Source organism: Lithobates pipiens, unplaced genomic scaffold (assembly GCF_037356315.1).
Source record: "Lithobates pipiens isolate NorthernLeopardFrog02 unplaced genomic scaffold, aLitPip1_a1.2 Scaffold_18, whole genome shotgun sequence".
Lineage (NCBI taxonomy): Eukaryota > Metazoa > Chordata > Amphibia > Anura > Ranidae > Lithobates > Lithobates pipiens.
This window is the reverse complement of record NW_027507758.1, coordinates 558,541,680-558,565,689: the sequence shown is the minus strand read 5'-3', so window position 1 is coordinate 558,565,689 and position 24,010 is coordinate 558,541,680. Positions and strand designations below refer to the sequence as shown.

General features: G+C 43.0%; 1 protein-coding gene across 2 annotated transcripts in view; it reads right to left on the bottom strand.

Moving 5' to 3' along the window:
- Positions 1 to 24,010, bottom strand: part of SUPT3H (SPT3 homolog, SAGA and STAGA complex component) — a 712,703-nt gene that overhangs the window by 119,558 nt on the left and 569,135 nt on the right. For both annotated transcript variants that reach the window (XM_077488954.1, XM_077488955.1), the window contains exon 11: positions 23,203 to 23,313. In XM_077488954.1, coding sequence (XP_077345080.1) covers positions 23,203 to 23,313 — 111 coding nt within the window. The remainder of the gene's footprint in view (positions 1 to 23,202; positions 23,314 to 24,010) is intronic.

The window sequence follows — 24,010 nt, the reverse complement described above, 5'->3', positions numbered from 1 at the left end:
GTTCTACGAGCAAAAATGACGCATCTCATTTCTCAACCACCTATTACACTTTTGAAGTCCCTGGAGTACCAGGACAATTGAATTTCCCATAAAATTACCCCATTTTGGAAAGCAGACACCCCAACGTATAATCTGTGAGGCATAATGAGTCTTTTGAATGGTTAATTTTTTTCCAGAAGTTTTTGGAATATGTGGAAAAAAATTAAAACACTTTTTTTTTACACAAAATTGTCAAGTTATAAGATATTTCTAACACATAGCATGTATATAGCAAAAATTACACCCCAAAATACATTCTGCTACTCTTCCCGAGTATGGTGATACCACGTGTGTTAGACTTTTACACAGCCTGGCCACATACAGAGCACTAACATTGATGTAGTACCTTCAGACGTTCTACGAGCAAAAATTACGCATCTCGTTTCTCAACCACCTATTACACTTTTGAAGGCCCTGGAGTACCAGGACAATGGAATTTTCCATAAAATGACCCCATTTTGGAAAGCAAACACCCCAACGTATAATCTGTGAGGCATAATGAGTCTTTTGAACGGTTCATTTTTTTCCAGAAGTTTTTAGAATATGTGGAAAAAAATTTAAACGGATTTTTTTTTTACACAAAATTGTCAATTTATAAGATATTTCTAACACATAGCATGTATATAGCAAAAATTACACCCCAAAATACATTCTACTACTCCTCCCGAGTATGGCGATACCACATGTGTAGGACTTTTACACAGCCTGGCCACATAGAGAGGCCGAACATTGAAGTAGTACGTTCAGGCGTTCTAGGAGCATAAATGACACATCTCATTTCATTCCTACCCATCACACTTTTGAAGGTCCTGGACCACCAGGAAAGTGAAATTACCCACAAAATGACCCCATTTTGGAAAGCAAACACCCCAACGTATATTCTATGAGACATGGGCTGCAAATAGGTACTCGGGTACTCTGATGGCCTGGTGACAGGTACTCGGGTACTCTGATGGCCTGGTGACAGGTACTCGGGTACTCTGATGGCCTGGTGACAGGTACTCGGGTACTCTGATGGCCTGGTGACAGGTACTCGGGTACTCTGATGGCCTGGTGACAGGTACTCGGGTACTCTGATGGCCTGGTGACAGGTACTCGGGTACTCTGATGGCCTGGTGACAGGTACTCGGGTACTCTGATGGCCTGGTGACAGGTACTCGGGTACTCTGATGGCCTGGTGACAGGTACTCGGGTACTCTGATGGCCTGGTGACAGGTACTCGGGTACTCTGATGGCCTGGTGACAGGTGCTCGGGTACTCTGATGGCCTGGTGACAGGTGCTCGGGTACTCTGATGGCCTGGTGACAGGTACTCGGGTACTCTGATGGCCTGGTGACAAGTACTCAGGTACTCTGATGGCCTGTGACAGGTACTCGGTACTCTAATGGACTGTGACAGGTACTCGGTACTCTAATGGACTGTGACAGGTACTCGGTACTCTAATGGACTGTGACAGGTACTCGGTACTCTAATGGACTGTGACAGGTACTCGGTACTCTAATGGACTGTGACAGGTACTCGGGTACTCTGATGGACGGTGACAGGTACTCGGGTACTCTGATGGCCTGGTGACAAGTACTCAGGTACTCTGATGGCCTGGTGACAAGTACTCAGGTACTCTGATGGCCTGGTGACAGGTACTCAGGTACTCTGATGGCCTGGTGACAGGTACTCTGATGGTTTGGTGACTGGTATTTGGGTACTCTGAAGGGCGGTGACAGGTACTCGGGTACTCAGATGGGCCGTGACAGGTACTCGGGTACCCTGATGGGCCGTGACAGGTACTCGGGTACCCTGATGTGCCGTGACAGGTACTCGGGTACCCTGATGTGCCGTGACAGGTACTCGGGTACCCTGATGTGCCGTGACAGGTACTCGGGTACCCTGATGTGCCGTGACAGGTACTCGGGTACTCAGATGGGCCGGGACAGGTACTCGGGTACTCAGATGGGCCGGGACAGGTACTCGGGTACTCAGATGGGCCGGGACAGGTACTCGGGTACTCAGATGGGCCGGGACAGGTACTCGGGTACTCAGATGGGCCGGGACAGGTACTCGGGTACTCTGATGGGCCGGGACAGGTACTCGGGTACTCTGATGGGCCGGGACAGGTACTCGGGTACTCTGATGGGCCGGGACAGGTACTCGGGTACTCTGATGGGCCGGGACAGGTACTCGGGTACTCAGATGGGCTGGGACAGGTACTCGGGTACTCAGATGGGCTGGGACAGGTACTCGGGTACTCAGATGGGCTGGGACAGGTACTCGGGTACTCTGATGGGCTGGGACAGGTACTCGGGTACTCTGATGGGCTGGGACAGGTACTCAAATACTCTGATGGACTGTGACAGGTACTATGAGGGGTGGTGACAGGTCCTCTTTATTGGGGGGGGGGGCAATCAGTGTGATTGGTGTACACTGTATGCGGTAACGAGATGTTACCGCAATCTCCTCCTCACACACGATCGGTGTGTGAGGGGGAGAACCCGGTAACATCCCGTTACCGCGGTTTGTTTACATTTTAGTGATCGGCTGTGAAAGGATCACAGCCGATCACGTGGGTAAACAGCCGGCCAATGGCTGTTTACCAGCGTCGGTGACGAGCAGTGTTCCCTGGGAACACGCCGCCACCGACGCGCTCGCGCGCATGCGCCGTGCACGTTCGGGGTGTGACCATCTGTGATCGGCCGTGACTTCATCACGGCCGATCACGTGGTAAACAGCCATAACGAATGGCTGTTCACCCCCTTCGGTGGCGAGCGGTGTCTCCGTGACACGCCGCCACCGAAGAAACAGGGATGCGCGCGCACGATCGCGTGCATTCCCTGTTTAAACGGGAGGACGTCATATGACGTCCTCCCGCCACAATAGGTGCGCCGCCTGGCCGTCATTTGACGGCCGGCGGTCGGCAACCAGTTAAAGGAGAACTAACCCCAAAAAAAGGATAATTGAATCCACAAGGGCTTTTTTTTATGACTACAATGCAGCAATTTAGAAATTGGATGAAAGGTTTAGCACTGGGGAACACTTTTTGAAAGAAAAAAAGTGAATTTTATATACAACTATAGATCAGACCAAAATGAGGGACAAATGAGGGGGGGGAAGAGGGACATTGGTACAAATAAAGGACAGTTGGGAGCTATGCCTGTGCACACCATTAATACCCAAAACTACACTGGCAGCTGCGGGTCTCAGACTAGTGATCAGGTGCAGGCTGGAGATTTGTTTTAAAAACAAAATTCTCCAGCAAGTGCACAGAGAAAGAGGTACAGTGTCAGGGATCATTACATTACAGTGTGCATTTTTTTAAATGTTGAAAAAAAAGTTAAAATTGTTAAATGAAAACATATGTGTCAAATAAAAAATAATTAGAAATTTTGGGATCTTTGGAAGCCTAAAATAAAAACAAGGGCAAGGTATTTAATTTTTTTTTTTTTTCAAATAATGTGACATCTAGCAGCCATTTTACAAGCTTCCCAAGCCTAGAAGTATCTTGGCATCATCCTGACCCCATGCTTAAAATCATTTACTATCCTCCATAGTTTTTGACCTCTTCAGCTGGGGCAAAATCTGCATGGCTCAGCAGAATTATAATATAAATAAACAATGAACTGTTGCATTAATCCAAATAAATAAAAAGTACAATACAAAAACTACTAATGAACAAATGTGTAATCACACACCAACATAAGTGTAAGAATAATTCTGTGAAGAAAAAGTCTGTGTAATATTCCCAAAACTTCTTTTATAGTGTGATACAAGAACAAAAACTGGTACTCTTCATAGGTGCTCATCCCACATTCCATTCTGGCAGATAGTAGTCAAACTGCACATGATAATAACAAATGCCAAAAACCAAGGGATGCTATGGAAATCCATTACTTTTGGTTACGCCAGATGCTGTGATGTCACCATGCACCACACACGCAGAAGTGCATGGATCAAGTTCTGGGCTATACCTATACAAACGGACATTTGTGATTATATGTGAATGTTTTATCATTTTTTTAAATTCAAGTCTTAGCAGATTTACACTATTGGAGCATTTGGCTCTTGTCTTCCTTTTCATACATATGATACTTGGAGGTGACTCATAACTAGGAGTGGTGGCTTTGTTCTTACACTTGTTGGTATGCGATTACATATTTGTTCATTTATTGCTTTTGTATTGCACTTTTTATTTATTTGGATACGTGCAGCACTTGTTTCTATGTTTATTATAATGGTTATCCAATATTGTCCGTGCTACCTTTCCTCTGCACTTTTTTTTAGAGCAGTTTCATTTATATGCTGTTTTAATACGATAAAAAATAATATTCAGCCTAGCATCTTATGTGTTTCAAATAGTATCCATCAGGCCTCCAAAGGAATTCTTTTCACACTTGGATAAATCTTTCCTGCAGTTCATCTGGTCTAACAAAACATCCAGGTTAGTAGGATCTGCCCTTAGATGTACTACATCCAATAGAGGGTTATTGCCATCATAATGTACAAGATCAAATTATGGGTGCCTCCTGAAGAAGCCCTGGTAGATGCAATCTGGTTCATGCAAATTGGGTCTTATAGTTGCATAGTCGGTACGGTTTACAGCTTACCTGTAAAATCCTTTTCTTTGAAGTACATCATGGGAGACAGAGCCATAGTAATCACTATGTGGGTTATAGGCCACCTTCAGGTGATGGACACTGGCACACCCAAGACAGGAAGTGCACTCCCTATATACCCCTCCCACTACTGGGAGTACCTCAGTTTTGTAGCAAAGCAATACATTTGTATACCAGAAAGAGGGGAGGGACCTCTGTGACCTGTGATATACTTCAAAGAAAAGGATTTTACAGGTAAACTTTTATAAAAATCCTATTTTCTCAATAGTACATCACAGGACACAGAGCCATAGTAATTACTATGTGGGCTATCCCAGAGCAATGCCAACTGAAGGGAGGGAGACACAACAAAAGTAAGGCCCCATGAGATCAGAGGACTTATACTGCTGCCTGCAGCACACTGCGCCCAAAGGCGATATCCTCATGCCTCTTTACATCCACCTGATAGAATCTGGACTGAAGACCAAGTTGCAGCCTTGCAGATTTGAGCCATGGAGGCTTGGTGATGCACTGCCCACGAAGCACTAACAGTCCTTGTGGAGTGTGCTTTGATTTGAAAAGGTGGAGTCTTCCTCTTAAAAACATAAGCTCGAACAATTGCTTGTCGAATCCATTTAGAAATAGTAGAATTCGATGCTGCCTGTCCTCTTTTAGGACCTTCAGGCAATACAAACAAAACATCAGTTTTTTTAATCTGAGCAATTGCCTTCAAGTAGACTTTGACTGCTCTCACCACATCAAGAGAATGTAGTGACTTTTCTTCAGTGGAATCTGGTTCTGGAAAAAATGAAGGTAGAAAGTTAGGATGAGGACGCAATACTACCTTATCCTTGTGAATAATTAAATATGGCTCTTTACAAGAAAGAGCAGCCTACTCGGATACCCTTCTTGCAGAAGATATGGCTACCAGAAAAACTAGTTTACTTGTCAAAAGGACTAAGGGAATATGTTGTATTGGCTCAAAAGGCTGTTTCTGTAATGCTGACAGAACTAAATTCAACTGCCAAGGGTTCAAGGGTGACCTAACCGGAGGATTAAGCCATGTTACCCCCTTAATAAAGTTAGGAACCAAAGAATGCGAAGCAAGTGGTCGCTGAAATAATACCAATAAGGCCAAGACCTGTTCTTTGATAGTACTTACTCGATTTGATTGTTTCTGCTGCTCGTGGCTGCTGGTTGTGGGTTTTCTGCAGGTCCCTAATACATGGATATAGGACTCATACAGGTATACTGCTTATAACATGGGGCAATTCAGTCACCCTATCTTCACATGATTACTTGCTTCCAGTTTTTCTGGGCATTTATATGCAGCCTGATCTGTCCTTATATGCTGTTTTTTTCCAATGTTTCCTGCATTTAGCCCCTCCCCTCCCCTCCCTTCCTTTCTTTTTTACCAATTGACACATTCATTCATATACCTCTTTTTTTACATCTGGCTCTTACTTCATGTTACTCTTGTTTGCTACTGATATATAGATGGGTATTTTACCATATACTTATACTAGTCATATTTTTTATAGACTGTTTTGGAGTCAGTCTTGACATTACCAGCCGCAGCAGCGGGGATTTCCCTTCCTTGTTGGGGATCTTTTGGTCCTGCTCTGTCCTCCTGGGGGGTTCCTCCTGCCCAAGCTCCCGGGGAGACGTCTGTGATGCCCCTTGTCCCCTTGGTAATCACCAGTGACATGTTGAGTTTGCCAAGTGAGCAGTGAGTAAACATATTTTCCCATTTACGTCTCCTTCCCCCTATATCTTTTTTGGTTATTGGGGTTAATATATATTCAATGCTATATATTCTGTTCACAGAACTGTTATATGCATCAGCTCCTGATGAAGCGGTATTATTCCCCGAAACGCGCAGAGCTTACAAAGATGCACACCTTTATGACATTATCTATGAGGACATTTATTCCTTTTTAAAGTTTTATACTAATTTGCATAAGGAGCAATAACGGGAATGCTGTTATATATTACCTACCACTTGTGTTTAATGATTTTATTTGTGTTTTCTGTAAATATTATCTTTACTTTATATCCATTTTGAATGTATGATGTTATATTCATGGTTGGTCAATAAATGATTTTTGTCTACATCCGGTTCCTTTCCTTTTTTTGCCTCACTCAAAGTCCCAAATGGCCCCCTTCCTTATTTTGATAGTACTCAAGGCCAGCTTCATTTCTAACCCCATTTGCAGAAAGTCAAGGATTATACCTATGACATACTTACTGGGATGCCAACCCCTGGATTCACACCAGGAGACATATGCCTTCCAGACTCTATAATATATGATGCTGGAGGCCAGCTTCCTTGCATTAACCAAGGTAGATACCACTGAACCTGACAGCCCATGCTTCTTCAGAATGTAGGTCTCAATAGCCAAACCGTTAAGTTTGGCGTTTGTAAGGTAGGATGGCATACCGCTAGAGAAGGTCTGGACATGGTGGTAGAGTCCATGAGTCCCCTACCGCCATCTTTATGATCTCTGCATACCAAGATCTCCTGGGCCCCGCTGGGGCCACAAGAATCACTGACTTCCCTTCCTGCTTCATCCTGCGAAGAAGTTGTGGAAGCAGCAGAACAGGAGGGAATGCATAAATCAGTGAAAACTGATTCCGTGGGAATACCAAGGCATCTGTTCCACAAGCTAGCGGATCTTTTGTTCTCGACACAAAGTTGTCGATCTTTTTGTTGAACCTTGATGCAAACAGATCTACGTGCGGAATCCCCCATCTTTGACATATTGTCAGGAAGATTTTGGGGATGAAGAGACTATTCTCCCGGAAACAACTGCTGGTGACTCAAGTAGTCCACTTGCCAATTCACTATTCCTGGAATTAAGACTGCCGATAGGCAAGGTACATTGTTTTCTGCCCAAGTTAGGATATGATTCACCTCTCTTTGGGCTGCACGACTTCTTGTGCCCCCTTGGTGATTGAAATAGGCCAATACTGTGGCATTGTCGGATCAGATCCTGACAGGACAATTCCGTAACCTGAACGTCTTGGCCCTCAGGGCCAAGCACGCTGCCCGAATCTCTAGAATAACTGATGGGCAAGGTAATTTCTGATCTGGACCATTTCCTTGGACAGTCGCCTCTTCCAGGACTGCTCCCCAACACGAAACGCTGGCATCTGTTGTTACCACCTTCTATGTAGGAAGAATTTTCCCTTCTGCAGATTCTTGGTTATCAACCACCAACTGACGGTCTGGCGCACCTTTGGAGACAAACACATTGGGAAATCTAGAGCATGGACCTTCTTGTTCCAAGCCGATAGAATACTGTTTTGCAGCAGTCTCAAATGAAACTGAGCATAAGGAAAGGCCTCAAATGAAGCCACCATCTTTCCCAACAACCTCATGCAAAGCCGAATAGAAGGATTCTTCTTTGCCTTGACTACCCAAATCAGCTCCTTTATGGCACTGATCTTCACCTGGGGTAAGTATACCCTCTTCTGGGCTGTATCTATGATCAGACCCAAGTATTCCAATCTCCTTGATGGTTTTAAGGAAGCTTTCTCTAGGTTGAGAATCCAACCTAAGTATTCCAGGTAGTTGACTGTGGTGACCATACTTTGGTCTAAGCGGGCTACCGACAGGTCTATCAGTAGCAGATTGTCTAGGGAAGCTAAAATCGTTATACCTTGAGCCCTTAATCTGGCTAGAGGAGGGCCCAGAACCTTTGTAAAGACTCGAGGTGCAGTAGCTAGACCGAAAGGCAGAGCTACAAACTGAAAATTACGATTTTCTATTTTGAAACGTAGATATTTCTGGTGAGCGGGAAAAATGGGTACATGGGAGGTATGCATCCTTGATGTCAATTGATGCCAGAAGTTCTCCACCTTGTAGGATAGAGACTACTGATCGGATTGAAAAGAATGGATATTCAAAAACCGGTTTAGATCTTTGAGATCTAGAATGGGTCTGACATTTCTATTTGGTTTTGGTCCGTGAAAAGGTTTGAATAAAACCCCATTTCCTGCTTTTCCATGGGGACCACCGATATCACCTTTTGAGACAAAAGATGGTCCAATGCTTGAAAGAAAGACTTCTTTTTCTCTGGATCCCTGGGAACATTTGATCTGAGAAAATGAGGAGTCTGGAACGCTTGGAACTCTAGTTTGTACCCTAGAGTTGTTGAGGAAGCCACCCATTTGTCTTGTCACTCTTCCTGCAAGACCCTTGAGAACCACAGAACAGAAGTCTCCCCCCCCCCCCCCCACTTGAGTGAGCAGGGGGGGGGCAGCCCTTCATAAGGAGGCTTTAGTATTTTGTTTTGTAGGTTTCTTTCCCCAGGATTTCTTTTGTCCCTGGAGTTGACCCTGAGGTTTACCTCTTGAATTTAACAGTGGAGGCCGTCGTGACTGCATTCGTGACTGCCTAGAGGCTGATGCTCCTGGCACTGGAGGAGAGACTTGCTTAAATGAAATACGCTTAATCCTTTTCCTAAGGAGTACTTTTCCCATTAGAAATTCGTTGGATGAATTTATCCAGATCATCCCTAAACAGCCGTTCACTGTGAAAAGGAAAACTAGCCAGGAGCTTTTTGCATGGTGCTTCGGCTGACCAATTTTTCAACCATAGTATTCTGCGCATATGCACCAACCCAAGCGCAAGGCGTGAGGCCTGGAGAATAGAATCTCTCATAGTGTCTATTGCAAAACATAACGCCCCTGGTAGCTCGGCCAAATCTTGGGCCTGCTGATCAGGAATAACCTTGAGCACCTGTTTAAACTGGACTCTCAAGGAATGACATACACCAATTGCTGCCAGCGCAGGCTGAGTTACTGAACCTGCCAGAAAAAAAAGTGTTCTTTAATAGGAATTCCAACTTTTTGTCTGTTGGATCCCTAAGCATCTATCGGACAAGTAAAACTTTTATTCACAGAGGATATAGCAGCGTCAATTGCTGGTATCTCCCATTTTTTATTAAACTTTTCCTCCATAGGATAAAGCGTTGAGAACTTTTTCAGGAGGATAAAAATGCTTATCTGGGTGATCCCACTCAGAATACATAAGCTTTACATACATAAGCTTTCCCAGCAATGAATGGACAGGAAAAGCATGCACAGCTTGGGGAGGCTTTAGTGAACCCAAAAAAGAAGTAGGTTTATCAACCAACTCAGTTAAGGGTAGCATAAATGTGGAGCGGACCAATTCAGTAAGAGATTGTACCATCAATCTTTCAGATTGTGAACCCAATCCTTCCGCATTTGACCCCTCAGAAGAGGAGTCATCAGCCTCTTCCTGGTCCCCGGAGAAAAATTCATCATCTCCTGCCCCCGGTTCCTCAGTGTGAGGGTCCTGTGGAATGGAAGGGGACCTATTGTGCTTAGTCCCACTCTGGGATGCAAATAAAGCCGCTAACCTCTGCTCCAATCCTAATATGGTTGAGGAAAAACCCTCTTCAGTAACAGACAGGGGTTGCAGTGTTGGAAACAGTTGCAACACCTGATGGCCCTGATGGCTCACTCTGACCAGCCACTTCAGATCTCTCAGGGGAGGATGCCATTGTAGAGATGAGTTTAGGCTTTTTTGAGCTTGAAGGAGTCCCTCTTGAGCCCTTTTTTGTGGTGTTTCTACCTCCCCTTCTGACCATAGCCCAATGCACAAATGCAGGAGGTACTACCAGAAGAAATTGCATCCACTGCTTAAGCAAATAGTCCAGCAATTGCCGCTGCTATTAACGCTCAGCCTGATGCTTTAAGTAAATGTGCCAAGGGAATGCCTTTGTCACCAAACCTCTTACATCCCCATCAAGCAAAAATGGAGCTTTTAAAACATACTCTCACGCTGGATGTTGGAGCATGCCAACGCCGCACTAAGCCCCTCTCTTTTCAAAATAGCGTCTTTCCCGTGCGGGCCCCTGTTTCGATGGGATCAACTTGTGTGGGGGGGATGGCGAGGAGGAGACCTGGTGACAAATCGCCATGCAGGGACAGTGAAAAACGGCTGGGCATCGCTGATCTTTCTAGCTTCCCGCTATCCAGGGAAAGAGGGAGAGCTTGTCCAGGTGGGGGTGTCTTTTTGGAAGAAAACCCCCCCAATCTTACCGGAGGCCTGGGCTGCTACCCGGAGGGAATCTGCAGCTTCTGCTGACACTGCATGATCTTTGAGGAAAGCATTACAAGGTACCGTCCAGTGGTGACTTTTAGGCATGACAACATTTATTTTACAGGAGAAAATTCATAAGAAACTTAAAAATTCCTTAGAAATTTCCAGGATTTCTGTGGTAAAACCAACAGACCCAATCTTCACCCCTCACGGTGGGCTCCGTTTAAAAACCTTCAGGATCCGGGGCCCCTTTTAATTGAGGGATCCACACTCCTGGACCCGTAAAAGACCCTGCCAGGAAGCTTTTTGGCCGGAAACCAAAGCACCGGATCCCGGGGTCCAGCTCTCTAAAAAGAGAAGAGTTATGGGCTAAACCTCATTATTTCCGCCACGAGGCCCGGGTACCATTCAATTTGGCCTAAAAAGACCCTTTGAATGGATTTGGCTGCATAGCTGGCCCCAGCAAGATTCCTCCAGTGGAGCTGAGCACAGCACATCTTTACTCATGACCAGGTAAGACACTGGCGAAAAACCTGAGATACTCCCAGTAATGGGAGGGGTTATATAGGGAGTGTACTTTCTGTCTTAGGGAGTGCCAGTGTCCATCACCTGAAGGTGGCCTATAACCCACATAGTAATTATTATGGCTCTGTGCCCCGTAATGTACGACTGAGAAAAAAAACACCAGTCCAACCTGTGTGGGTGTGTTTATATATGTGTGTGTATGTGTTTGCCCAAAACACAGAGCTCTCTTGGAATTTACATCTCTCTTAACATTGTATACTTTAAATATTTGGGACTGGCTTAAGCAATTTGGCACCTTCTCCTCTTACCCCTCTCCACTAATACCCTAATGCCGCATACACACGACCAGACTTTTTGAGGGACTAGGTCCGACAGACTTTCGACAGAGTTCTGACGGAGTTCTGACGGACTTTCCGAATGAACGGGCTTGGCCACACACAATCACACCAAAGTCCGACGGATTCGAACGTGATGACATACGACCGGACTAGAATAAGGAAGTTCATAGCCAGTAGCCAATAGCTGCCCTCGCGTCGGTTTTTGTCCATCGGACTAGCATACATACGAGCGGATTTCTCGGTAGGAACTGGGTCCGGCGGAGTTCCGGTGGAAAAATTTGAAACATGTTCCATTTCTAAAGTCTGTCAGACTTTTGCAAATCAAAAGTCCGCTGCAGCCCACACACGATCGAATGGTCTGCCGGAATAGTTCCGTCAGACCTTTGATGTTGAAAAGTCCGGTCGTGTGTACCCGGCATTAGGGTGCTTTTGTGGTTTAAACCAGGTGAATCTTTCTTCCGTTTGTGGGGTGGACAATAATAGACCCACCTTTTCAATTTCATGACCCAGGGAAACCTTCAGCCCCTGAACGACCTGAGAGAGGTATGGAAAATGTACAATGGATTGTTGCAGATAAGCACAATTCCTGAATTTTGTAACTTTCTCCCACCCATGAAATCACATACTTTCAGACATGTATACAATGCTTCTACACTCTTTGGAATTTGAACTGTATTATCTTAAAAAATGGGAAAGAGTACTTTCTCTCCCCACCAAATGGACAAGATACTCAAACTGTCTCACACATCTTCTATTAAACAAAAACTCAGGAATCCTGTTAAAAATGAATGACCTGATGGTCTAGAGCAATGTTTCTGAACTCCAGTTCTCAAGTACCCCCAACTGGTCATGTTTTAAGCATTTCAATCAGATGTAATGGCTGTAGTAATTACTAAGGCAGTGAAACTGATCAAATCACCTGTGCAAAATAATGGGAAGCCTGAAAAAATTACCTGTTGGGAGTACTTGAGGACTGGAGTTGAGAAACATTGGTCTAGAGTTCTAATACATTTAAAAAGATATACCCACATGTCAGACCTATGCTGGAGAGGTGGAGGCCAGAAAGGCACACATTATTACTATTATACAGTATTTATATAGTGTTGTTTGCGAATTCCATGCTATTAGAGAGCTTACGATCTACCAAAACCCCCAGATCACTGATAACCCTAGACCATTCAGAGTAAGAATCATTAACCACTACTCTCTGAATTTGTTTTTTTTAGACAGTTTTCTATCCATTTACAAATTGATCTATCCAAGCCTGTAGACTTTACCTTACACATTAGTCGTGTATGGGCAACTATGTTTTGTTTTGTTTTTTTATCAAAAAGGTTTTTATTGCTCACTCAATAAACATTACAGAACAGAATGAAAACTCAATTCACAGACAGTCTTCGGTGTTTCACATATCCATCTTTGGGTACAAGTGTTCATGTTCATTACCAGTTTTCACCCACCATACATGTAAATTACAAACATTGTTTCCCTGCCTCTTGAGCCGCCCTCATCATCATCCCCACTACCGTCTATTACATATTTCCTCTAATTGTGGTCTTTTTGTTCCCCCTCTTTGTCCGCTTTCTGAGAATATAGTTCCCCCATCACCTACAGCCCATCGATCAGTCTCGTTTGCACCAACTCCACAGGGCTAAGTCCCAGAGTTCAAGCCATGTGCCCCACAGTCTGTCAAACTTGTCAGGGTTCCCCCTATGTTGGTAGATGTACTTCTCCATTATGAGTGTTTTACCCATGTGCTGTATCCAGGTTGGAACACATGATTTATTATGGCCAAGACCCCCACCCAGTATCTATGAAGTTTTGGACAGCGCCAGAGGTGGTGAATCAGATCCCCAGGCACTATCCTGCACCTGTCATACAGTGGGTCGGGCCTCTTGCCCATCCTATGTAGTTTCACTGGAGTTTAATGAGCTCTTAGCAGGATATATAATTGGGATACCTTCTGCGCTACATTCAGCGAGCACTTGTTAACCGCCTGCAGGGCCTCCTCCCATAGTTCCCCTTCGATAATCCCAAAATCCACCTCCCATTAGGTTGCTGCCTTCATGGGGTGCCCCTGGGGAACTCTGTTAACCACTTCAATACTAGACACTTAGACACCCTCCTGCCCAAGCCAATTTTCAGCTTTCACCGCTGTAGCAATTTGAATGACAATTCACGCGGTCATACAACACTGTACCCAAACAAAATTTTTATAATTTTGTTTGGACAAATAGAGCTTTATTTTGGTGGTATTTGATCACCTCTGCGATTTTTATTTTTTGCGCAACAAATAAAAAAAGACAGACAATTTGGAAAAAAAAGCTTTTCTTCGTTTCTGTTCATTTTTTTTGTAAATAAGTACGTTTTCTTCTTCACTGACGGGCACTGATATGGCTGCACTGACAAGGTGGCAGTGATGGGCACCGATAAGGTGGTACTGATGAAGTGGCACTGATGGGCACTGATAGGCGGCAATGATGGACACTCATAGGCGGCACTGATGGGTACTTATGGGTGGCACTGACGGGTGGCACTGATGACACTGATGGGTGACACTGATGGGTGGCATTGCTGGGCATCACTGTTTTTATTTTGGTACATGATGGGCACTGACTGGCACAGATTGGGCATCATTTGCACATGTGAATGGCCATGGGGTACATACCTGGCCATCCACATGTTGCCCACTTCCCTGGTGGTGCGGGAGGCTTCCCTGGTGGTCTAGTGTGGGCATCTGAGGGGGGCTGCACCGATAATCACTCAGCGCAGATCCCCCCTGTCAGGAGAGCCGCGAATCGGCTCTCCTCTACTCGCGTCTGTCAGACATGAGTGAGGAAAAGCCGATCATCGGCTTTTCCCGTTTCAATCTTTACCGAGATCACTGTAGCCGGTGCAGTCTGACACACTGCTCCACCAATCGCCGCGATGAGCGACCCCATGGGCACGCTGCGCCATTTTATCCTGAAGGACGTCATATAACGCCCAGTCAGGATAACAGAACCACTTTGCGGACGTCAATTTGCTATTGCCCAGGCGGGAAGTGGTTAAACACTTTTGCAAAATCCCAGGTATACCACGTCCACAGCCACCCCTCTGTCCAAGGTTTTACTTACCTCCTCATAAAAAGAAATCAAGTTTGACAACTTCTGTCTTTCATGAATCCATACTGTCTGTTGCTTAAAATATTTTTTTTCCAGAAAGAACTCATCTATGTGGTCTTTTATTAAACTCTCCAGTATTCTTACAAATCATTTGCATTGAGAGAGGGCAGCTGCCCTGAGTTTTTTGCTAATTAACAATGCGCAGGTGTTATATTATTAGCTTTACAATAAAAAGTTTGCTTTCACATTTGATATAAATGTATCTTTAGAAGTCATAACTGCATTCTATTGCACAAAGTTCTCTGCGACATTAGAATGAAAAATGATACAATTCTGGCAGCTATGTATTGTTAGTGTCATCATACAGAGCCAGATAATCCAGCACCCAAATATAGTGCAGCAATTGGCCAGATTGCTTCCTGCTCTGCTCTCCAAACTGCTCTCCAAGATTATACACAGATTTCAATAGCTTTAATCATTAGTGCAACATTTTTAAATGTATGGTCTATGCCAGACGGAAAAACACGAGGAGCTGCTGGAGAATATTTAAACACTTGAATGATATAATAATAAGGGTGTGAAGTGAGTATAAGAGACATAACTTAGTGCAGTGTGTATAATGAATACAAGCGGTGAGGACTCTTAGCCTTATCATGACAGATCAAAGAAGCAGTGCCAAATCTCTCTGGGTAATCTGTTAGCACAGCACTGCATGGTACACTCTGTAATCACAGCTCAAGAATGGCACTTAATCTTCTCTAAATACACAATCCATTGTCTCCTTTTCATACCGTCTCTGCTGTGCTATCATTAAATAATCCACTGTAAATATGCCAAGCCAAGAATGGCTGCCAATACCATTCTAGCTATTAAGTAGTTAAGGGATCAGGGCTCTTACAACACCTAAGCACCTTTAATACATGCAGGCGCGCATTATAAGCAAATTTGCAAATTCAATCATTTATCAATTTTATTTCTCGGTCTCCACCCTTTGAAAACTGTCATCAAGGTATGTTGAATGTTAATCACATAACCCTGTCAATTTCTGTAGCCATGTTAAAAAAAAATTCAATAAAAATGTACTGAAATTGAAAATGGTCATCAAGGGTCCTACCAGATCAATTTTCCTCCTCTTTTCTGTAAACTGTAATCAACATACATGCAGGAGGATGGAGGAAGGGGGAAGGAGGGTAAATCTTTATTAAACAAGGCACCTCTGGGTTTTGTTTTAGTAGGTGTGCTTTAAAAACAGCAAAGATTTACTTGTTAATCATTTAAAAAAATGTAAAGTGAGTAAGGTAATTAAATACACAGACCTGAATTCAGCTCAACCCTGGCAAAACAGCATTATACACCAAGCTTGATTTGGCAAATTTAGTCTAGCATGCTAATAATAATAATAATAATAATATATAAAAGGTCCTACATACTGGTGCAACACGGTGGCTTAGTGGTTAGCCTTCCAACCTAGAGTTCCTGGTTTAATTTCTGGTCAGGACACGATCTGCATGGATTTAGCATATTCTCCCTGCGTGGGCTTCCTCCAGTTTCCTTCTTCACCCCAAAGTTTTTTTGTTTTGTTTTTTATAAAAAGAGGTAATTTGACACAAAGGAAAAAGATAGGCTCTACACCTTTAAAGTGAGTATATGAAAGACCATCCATATATCAATATATGAATGTAAGAAATATCCAAAGATAAATAAAATGTCCGTCATTACATATTTGGCCTATTATAGGCTTTATTGGCCAAGAAGGTTTGGTGAGTTAGCAGTTTTACCACATGTGGTGATGCACATTGTTTTGAATAGAAGAAGAAGTGTTATTTAACCATTTCTGAGCACAGTGTTGGGATGCCAAATATGTAATGACAGATATTATATGAACTTTATGGTTTTGATTCAATATTTATCTTTGGACGTTTATATATTGATACACATTGTTTGGATAGTTTTTCATATCCTCACTGTTAAAGGAGTAGTGTCTACCTTTTTCATTGTGTCACATTTTTAAGTGTTGTATATACAGGTATATACCCGTTCACGCTTACCATACTGGTGCACCTGTTCTGTGTGAGCACCCCAGAAGGGGATTTTCTATGTTTAATAAACGTTTAAAAACTTTATTACGCCATCAAGTTCTCTTAGTTGCATATACTGCAGAGGGTCACACTGAAGAGTCCAGGATTCTAGTACCATTAAAGATCCCATGGTGGTTCACATGCGTGCATAGACTGAGCTCAATTGCAAAGTCACACGCTCTAAGGTGGGCATTCACTACCTAAGGGGAGCACCTGAGAGATGACACCATAGCATGTCTTGAATCACCTTCTGAATTGCTTGAGATACATGAACTTTTCATGCCACGGTCATCAGTGACGCATTTGTTATGTGGACCTTTTTGGCAGGATTGCCAGTGATACAGTTATATATCACTTATACACATGAGCACTTTTGATTTATTGATCAATTCACATATTACTAACATATGAATTTTGAACACAACCATGCATAGGTGCACTTTGGATTAAGTTGTGTATTCTATATGTATTTTTAAAATGATCTCACTATTCACAGGTTATTTAAGACAGTCATTTATTTTAAGTTATCTATAATTTATTTATATTATTGCACTGTTCATGTGTTATTTAACCACTTACAGACCGGACCATTTTGCTGGTCAAAGACCAGACCACTTTTTGCGATTCGGCACTGCGTCGCTTTAACTGACAATTGCGCGGTCGTGCGACGTGGCTCCCAAACAAAATTGACGTCCTTTTTTTCCCACAAATAGAGCTTTCTTTTGGTGGTATTTGATCACCCCTGCGGTTTTTATTTTTTGCGCTATAAACAAAAATAGAGCGACAATTTTGAAAAAAAACACATTATTTTTTACTTTTTGTTATAATAAATATCCCCAAAAATATATAAAAAAACATTTTTTTCCCTCAGTTTAGGCCGATACATATTCTTCTACATATTTTTGGTAAAAAAAAATCACAATAAGCGATTGATTGGTTTGCGCAAAAGTTATAGCATTTACGGATAGTTTTGTAGCATTTTTATTAATAATTTTTTATTATTTTTTTTTTTACTAGTAATGGCAGCGATCAGCGATTTTTATTGTGACTGCGACATTATGGCAGACACATCGGACATTTTTGACACATTTTTGGGACCATTGTCATTTATACAGTAATCACTGCTATATAAATGCAGTGATTCCTGTGTAAATGACACTGGCAGTGAAGGGGTTAACCAGTGGGTGGCAGTGTAGGGGTTAAGTGTTCCTAGGGGTGTGTTACTAACTGTGGGGGGGGTTGGGCTTTCATTTAGTGAACATTGATCTCAGCTCCAATCCCATGGAGCAGAGATCAGCGTCACTAGTTGCTAGGCAGAATGGAGAAATGCTGTTTACATGGCATTTCCTCCATTCAGCCGTCCCGTGAGACGATCGCGGGTATGCCCGCGGCGATCGAGTCCGCGGGTCCCGCGATCAGACTCACGGGGGTCCCGACCAGTGCGGGAGCGCGCCGCCGCCGGCGCGCTCCCGATGGCAGGGCGGAATTGAAGATTGGACGTACATGTACGCCAATATGCCTGCCCGTGCCATTCTTTCGACGTACATCAGCGTGCGCTGGTCGGGAACTGGTTAAGATACAGTTTATATTTAATAGTAATGTATGCAATTTGTTATCTATATGGATAGAGTGCACATTACATTAATTGTTTACGCGTAGCGCAGTGTATATATTTAATTTAACATTGCACATAAAGGTCCCTCAGGTGCCTCTTGTAGCGAGCCGGGTTCTAAGGAGGCACTGGTGCATGTGAGCTCTCTAAATGGGCTGTATGCATCCATAGACACACACAGGGTGAGTAGGCCAGGCCTCTGCTTCATCCTCATAGGAGTTTGACTGAAGACAGCAGGAGCCTATGGCTTTGCTGCCTTCAGTTTCTCATGTGAAACAGGAAGTGAGGGGAGCTGTAGCCAGAGACAGCACTGGGCAGTGACATGAGGCCAGGTAAGTGTTTAGAGATGGGACAGGTAGTGGGGTGTTCTTTACCTTAATGCAGAGAATGCACAAAAAAGATTTAGAATTTAGAACCACTTTACACCCAGCATGTGTGGGTATGCATTTGAGACAGGGAACTTAGACTGTAAGCCCTTGTACACACGGTCGGACATTCCGACGGAAAATGTCCGATCGGACCGCGTTGTCGGATAATCTGACTGTGTGTGGGCTCCATCTGACTGTTTCCGTCAGAATATTCGACGGAAAAAGTTTTAGAACTGGGCTATAAAACTTTCCGACAACATGATCCGATCGGACTTTGTCCGATTGTGTGTAGAGAATTCCGATCGGACAAAGTGCCACGCATGCTCAGATCAAATTCCTAGACCAAAGGTATTGGCTACTAGCCTGAACGTAGTCCCGTCATGATGAAATAACGTCATCACGTTACGTACAATCGGATTTTCCGACAACTTTGTCCTACCGTGTGTATGCAACACAAGTTTCGGACAAAATCCGACGGATTTTGTTGTCAGAATGTCCGACCGTGTGTACAAGGGCTAAGCTCCTTGAGGGCAGCCTTGTTGGTGCTACAAATACCTGTAATAAATACAGATATATAGGCAAAACCCAAAAAGAATAAAAATTGTAGAGAAACAATTACTTAATACAGTAAGAACATAAAATAATTTTCCTTTTTTTTTTTAAGTTCCCCATTATGACTATAGTGACAAGACTTTTAGTGACAAGACTGGAGAGGAGCATTTAAAAAAAACCTTGTCAAGGCCATTTCTGTTTGTTGCCAGTACGCTAAACATGGTGGGCATCAAATTATGAGCTGAAAGACAAAAACCTGATGTTCGTTTTGTTTTTTCCTAAATAAAACTATCATAAACTATGTAGTCTGTTCCAATTTTTCCATATGTGCACGATTTAGTGATGCGTAGGCAGTCTTTTTAATGTTTTCCATCATTGTAGCTTGGCACATTTTATTTCAGAATCCTATATTTTGCTTGTGCAGGACCATACAGACTTAAGCTTCCAATCGTTGAATAATTACAGACTAAATATGATTAACAATTTCTGAGAAAAAAAAAGAACAAAAAATAAATAAAAACTTCACTTTTAGCCTACAATCTTTAATTGTTTTACAGATGAATTTCAGGTTATATCATGTTGTTTTAACACAATACTTAAACTTCAAAATAATCATGCATGTATTATTATCTTCAGCCGTAGAACAGCCCATCCAGAATGGATTCATATAAATTCCTTTGCTATAAAAGCTATAATTTTTACAGCACATGAATAACTGGTACTGTATGTAAAGGTTCATGCACCAGTAACTGGAATAATAGAAGTAGTCCTTGTTTACATGGACATACTCTAGTGTACACCTGTGTGAGGGCTATGTTTACCCGCAAAGGGATACACAACTGTTCCATACATCCCCATGCAGGCATTCCACTTTATGCCAAGTGGGATGCAGCCGCTGCTCCCAATTTGACATCCATGCGGACGAACAACCCTGAGCGCACATTGTCTGCATTCAGGGCTCTGCACCTGGACCCATAGGGATGTCAAATTGGAAGTAGCAACTGTGTCTGTGCTGCTGTTGCATCCCAATTGACATGAATGGGACTGCCTGCATGGAGATGCACAAATACCTATGCAACCCCAAGTGAATGAGGCTGTAAATCCTCCCAAGAAGTAATCTAACACTCTGCTGCTCAGGATTCACAAAACACAAATTTGGCGGATGAGAGCCTCAACAGTGTGATTGATAACATGAAAACATAAATAATTGTACTGGTCCTCGCAGGCTGACAGAGCAATATCTGGGCTGGGGACCTTCATGCTGGTGGTCCCAGAGAGCAACAAATACCTGACGTGAACCGATGGTAAACTCAGAACTTTATAGTTTTCATCACAGAAGGTAGGGGAAAATATTACCATCAGGACACCAATTTCTGTGAAAACTAAGAGGGGAATTTCCATTATTTTGCGAAGACAGGAAAATATAAACAGACAACTCAAAAAAAAAAAAGTTTAAGCGTTACACTTTAAAACCCAACTTCAACCAGTACTTTTTATTTAATTTTGGATAGCACAGGGAAATGTAAGAACCTTTCTCAAGTTTTTACTGCCATCTGTGCTTCTATTTGGGGATGTCCTCTCATTCCCTTTTAGAATAGGTAGTGATTATAAATCCACCCAATAGGGACACAGACATAAATAAAAGCCCATTTTTTTGGCGTGAACAAGGGATAGAACTTCTGATAATGTTTGTATTAGGCTTGGCTCAGATATGTGGGAATTGGATGCATTCTGACCCCCAAGTCACATGACAGGTGAACCGGCAGCCTTCTCTATGGAGTCGTTTCACATATCTGTGGGCTGGCCTTGGTTCGTTCTTAAAAAGGGTTCTGTGCATTTTTCAGGCCGGTTCAACTGTGATTTTAAGTAAAAACTTTGCACCTAAACCGGTCAACAAAACTGCACTGAAACCACAGCCAGACATATGTGAACTAAGTCTTACAGTGGTTATGTAACAGCCCCCCTAATAGTTGCATGAGCCCCCTCTTGATCCAGCGATGTCCATGAGTCTTATCTCTCTGGTGACTCGCGCACTTGATTGGCATTCGGGAGCAGCAGGAGCCATTGGTAATGACAGCCAGTGAGCCAATCAGGAGACAGAAGGGCAGCGCCAAGCCACAGCTCCACATGTAAATGGACACACAGAGCCACAGTTCGGGAGCACGCCTGCTTGGGCATCTTTTTTATTATAGTTTTGAAGATTTTTTCACTTGAATTTTTGTTTATAAAATATGGTGCTTCTTCTATATATAAATATATTTTTTATTCAACCGTGGTGTTCTGCAGAAGTGACCTTCTTAGTAGGATTTCTTTTCCTTCTCTATTATCCATTGGGTGTCCCCAGAGCAAGCGACGTGCTGTGGGGCACCCGTCAGGAGCCAGGAGTGTCGGCGTGGGACCCGAAAATAGGAGGATCCGGGCTGCTCTGTGAAAAACCATTACACAGAGCAGGTAAGTATAACAAGTTTGTTATTTAAAAAAAAAAAAAAGAATAATATCACTTTAACCAGTTGCCGACCGCCCTATAGCACTTTTACTGCTACAGGGCGGCCACACTGTGCAGTATCACATATGAAGTATATATTTAACCCTGCACTTCCAGGTATTGGGCACGAGTAGGCACCGCCTGTGGCTCACTCCTGCTGTGATTCTATACAGCGGGCACTGATCAGTGGCTCCCGAGGACCTGATCTTTGCAGACAGCTGCTGATCCTTCTGTGCACAGGCAGAACGGCAATCTACCTATGTAAACAAGGCAGATCGCTGTCCTGTCAGTAGGGGAGGTACTTATTCTGTGTTCCTGTAAAGCAGGGACATGAGACCATGCCTTTCTCTAGTCAAAGCACCTCCCCCATGGTAGTAAAACACCAGATAGGCACATAGTTAACCCTTTAATCGCCCTTGATGTTAACCCCTTCCCAGCCAGTGTCATTAGTACAGCGACAGTGCATATTTTTAGCACTGATCACTGTGATCACCACTGTCACTGGTACCGAAAAAAGGGTCAGTTAGTGTCCAATTTGTCTGCCGCAATATCGCAGCCCTGCTAAATGTTACTGATTGCCACAACTACTAGTACAAAAAAAAACCCCTGACGTTTCAAAATATATACCATAGTTTGTAGATGCTAAACTTCAAACAAATCAATATATGCTTATTGGGATTTTTTTTTTTTTTACCAAAAATATATAGCAGAATATATATTGGCCTAAATTGATGAAGAAATTATAATTTTTACATTTTTTTTATTGGATATGTTTTATAGCAGAAAGTGAAAAAAAAAATGGTTTTTTCAAAATTGACGATTTATTTTTTTATAGCACAAAAAATAAAAAACACAAAGGTGATCAAAGACCACCAAAAAAAAGCTCTATTTGTGGGAAAAAAAAGACAGATATATATATTATAATATGGTACAGCATTGCATAACTGTGCAATTGTCAGTTAAAATAAAACAGTGCAGTATCGCAAAAAATTGCCAGGTCAGGAAGGGGGGTAAATCTTCCAAAGCTGAAGTGGTTATTGGCTGTGCCTTCCTTTCCCAGTCACAACAACTCTCCTCATTTCTAGTATGGGGTCACAGGGACAGGAAGTGAGGGAAATTCTCCCCTGTAAGGTCACAGGAATTTTAACTCTTCCCTACACTATCGAAAAACTACAAGCAAAAAACTGAGCTGGAGTTGGGCTTAAAAGGATTCCTAAACATGAAAATGAAATATAAATATGTTGTATGAAAATGCTTTAATGCTTCCAGCAGGCATAAATGGACGGCGCTTTATTTCCCGGGAGAAATATTTTCATTTTTACAAAGAAAATTACAGCAACCACAAATTGCTCTTAACAATTTCAAGGCTTCTTCCTAAGACCACTTGAAGATGAAATCTCCCTAAGATTACAAATATAACTTTTTTCGACTCTGTTATTACGTACCGTGAACGGAGAAAGCGGGCCAACCTTGTGGCCGTAGCGCCGTATGGCCTCTCTGATGTGGCTGGGCTGGATGGCATCACTGTTCGACTCGATCCCACCGGCTGCCGCGCTCTGCAACAGAAAAAAAAAAAAAATGAAAAGGCACACGAGTAGTTATTAAATCAGAAACACACAACGGGATTTCAGTGAATGGAAACGTGAGATGGCAGGCGGTGAACGGACATTTGATGCCAAGCTTTCGCTTCCCCTTTGTATCCAGAGTCTAGTTTGGTTACTGCCATATACTCCATCAAAATGAACCAAATCAGAAAAAGAATTCAACAAAACATGTCCTCAAACAGCCTGTCACACCAGACACATAAGCAAATGTATATCATTTAGTAAAAGGGGAGCATTTTGAATTCTTTTTAGACATACATATGAACCCTGCTTAGGGTTTGTTTAACGTAGATCTAAATCCTGAATTAAATTTAGTTTTCCAAAGCACTGTGTATTATAAATCATTGCCATCATTTTAATTATCATTCTATTTTTTCATCCTTTTTCCTAATTCTGTACTGTTGATCTCCTCCAGCCTCTTTCAGCAGCTTCCTGACTACATGGATTTGCTCTAACATCAGCTGCACATCATTGCTCTGGACAAGCTTTCTGATGAATACTAAAGTAAAGCCATAGACAGTTGGATAGAGTAAGGGAGGGTCATACACCCTGTTAAGTTTACTTGTGTCCAATTGGGGAGATTTCCCTTCACTTCCTGTCCCATAGCCAAAACAGGAAGTGAGAGGAAATCCCTGAAAATTAAAGGAAT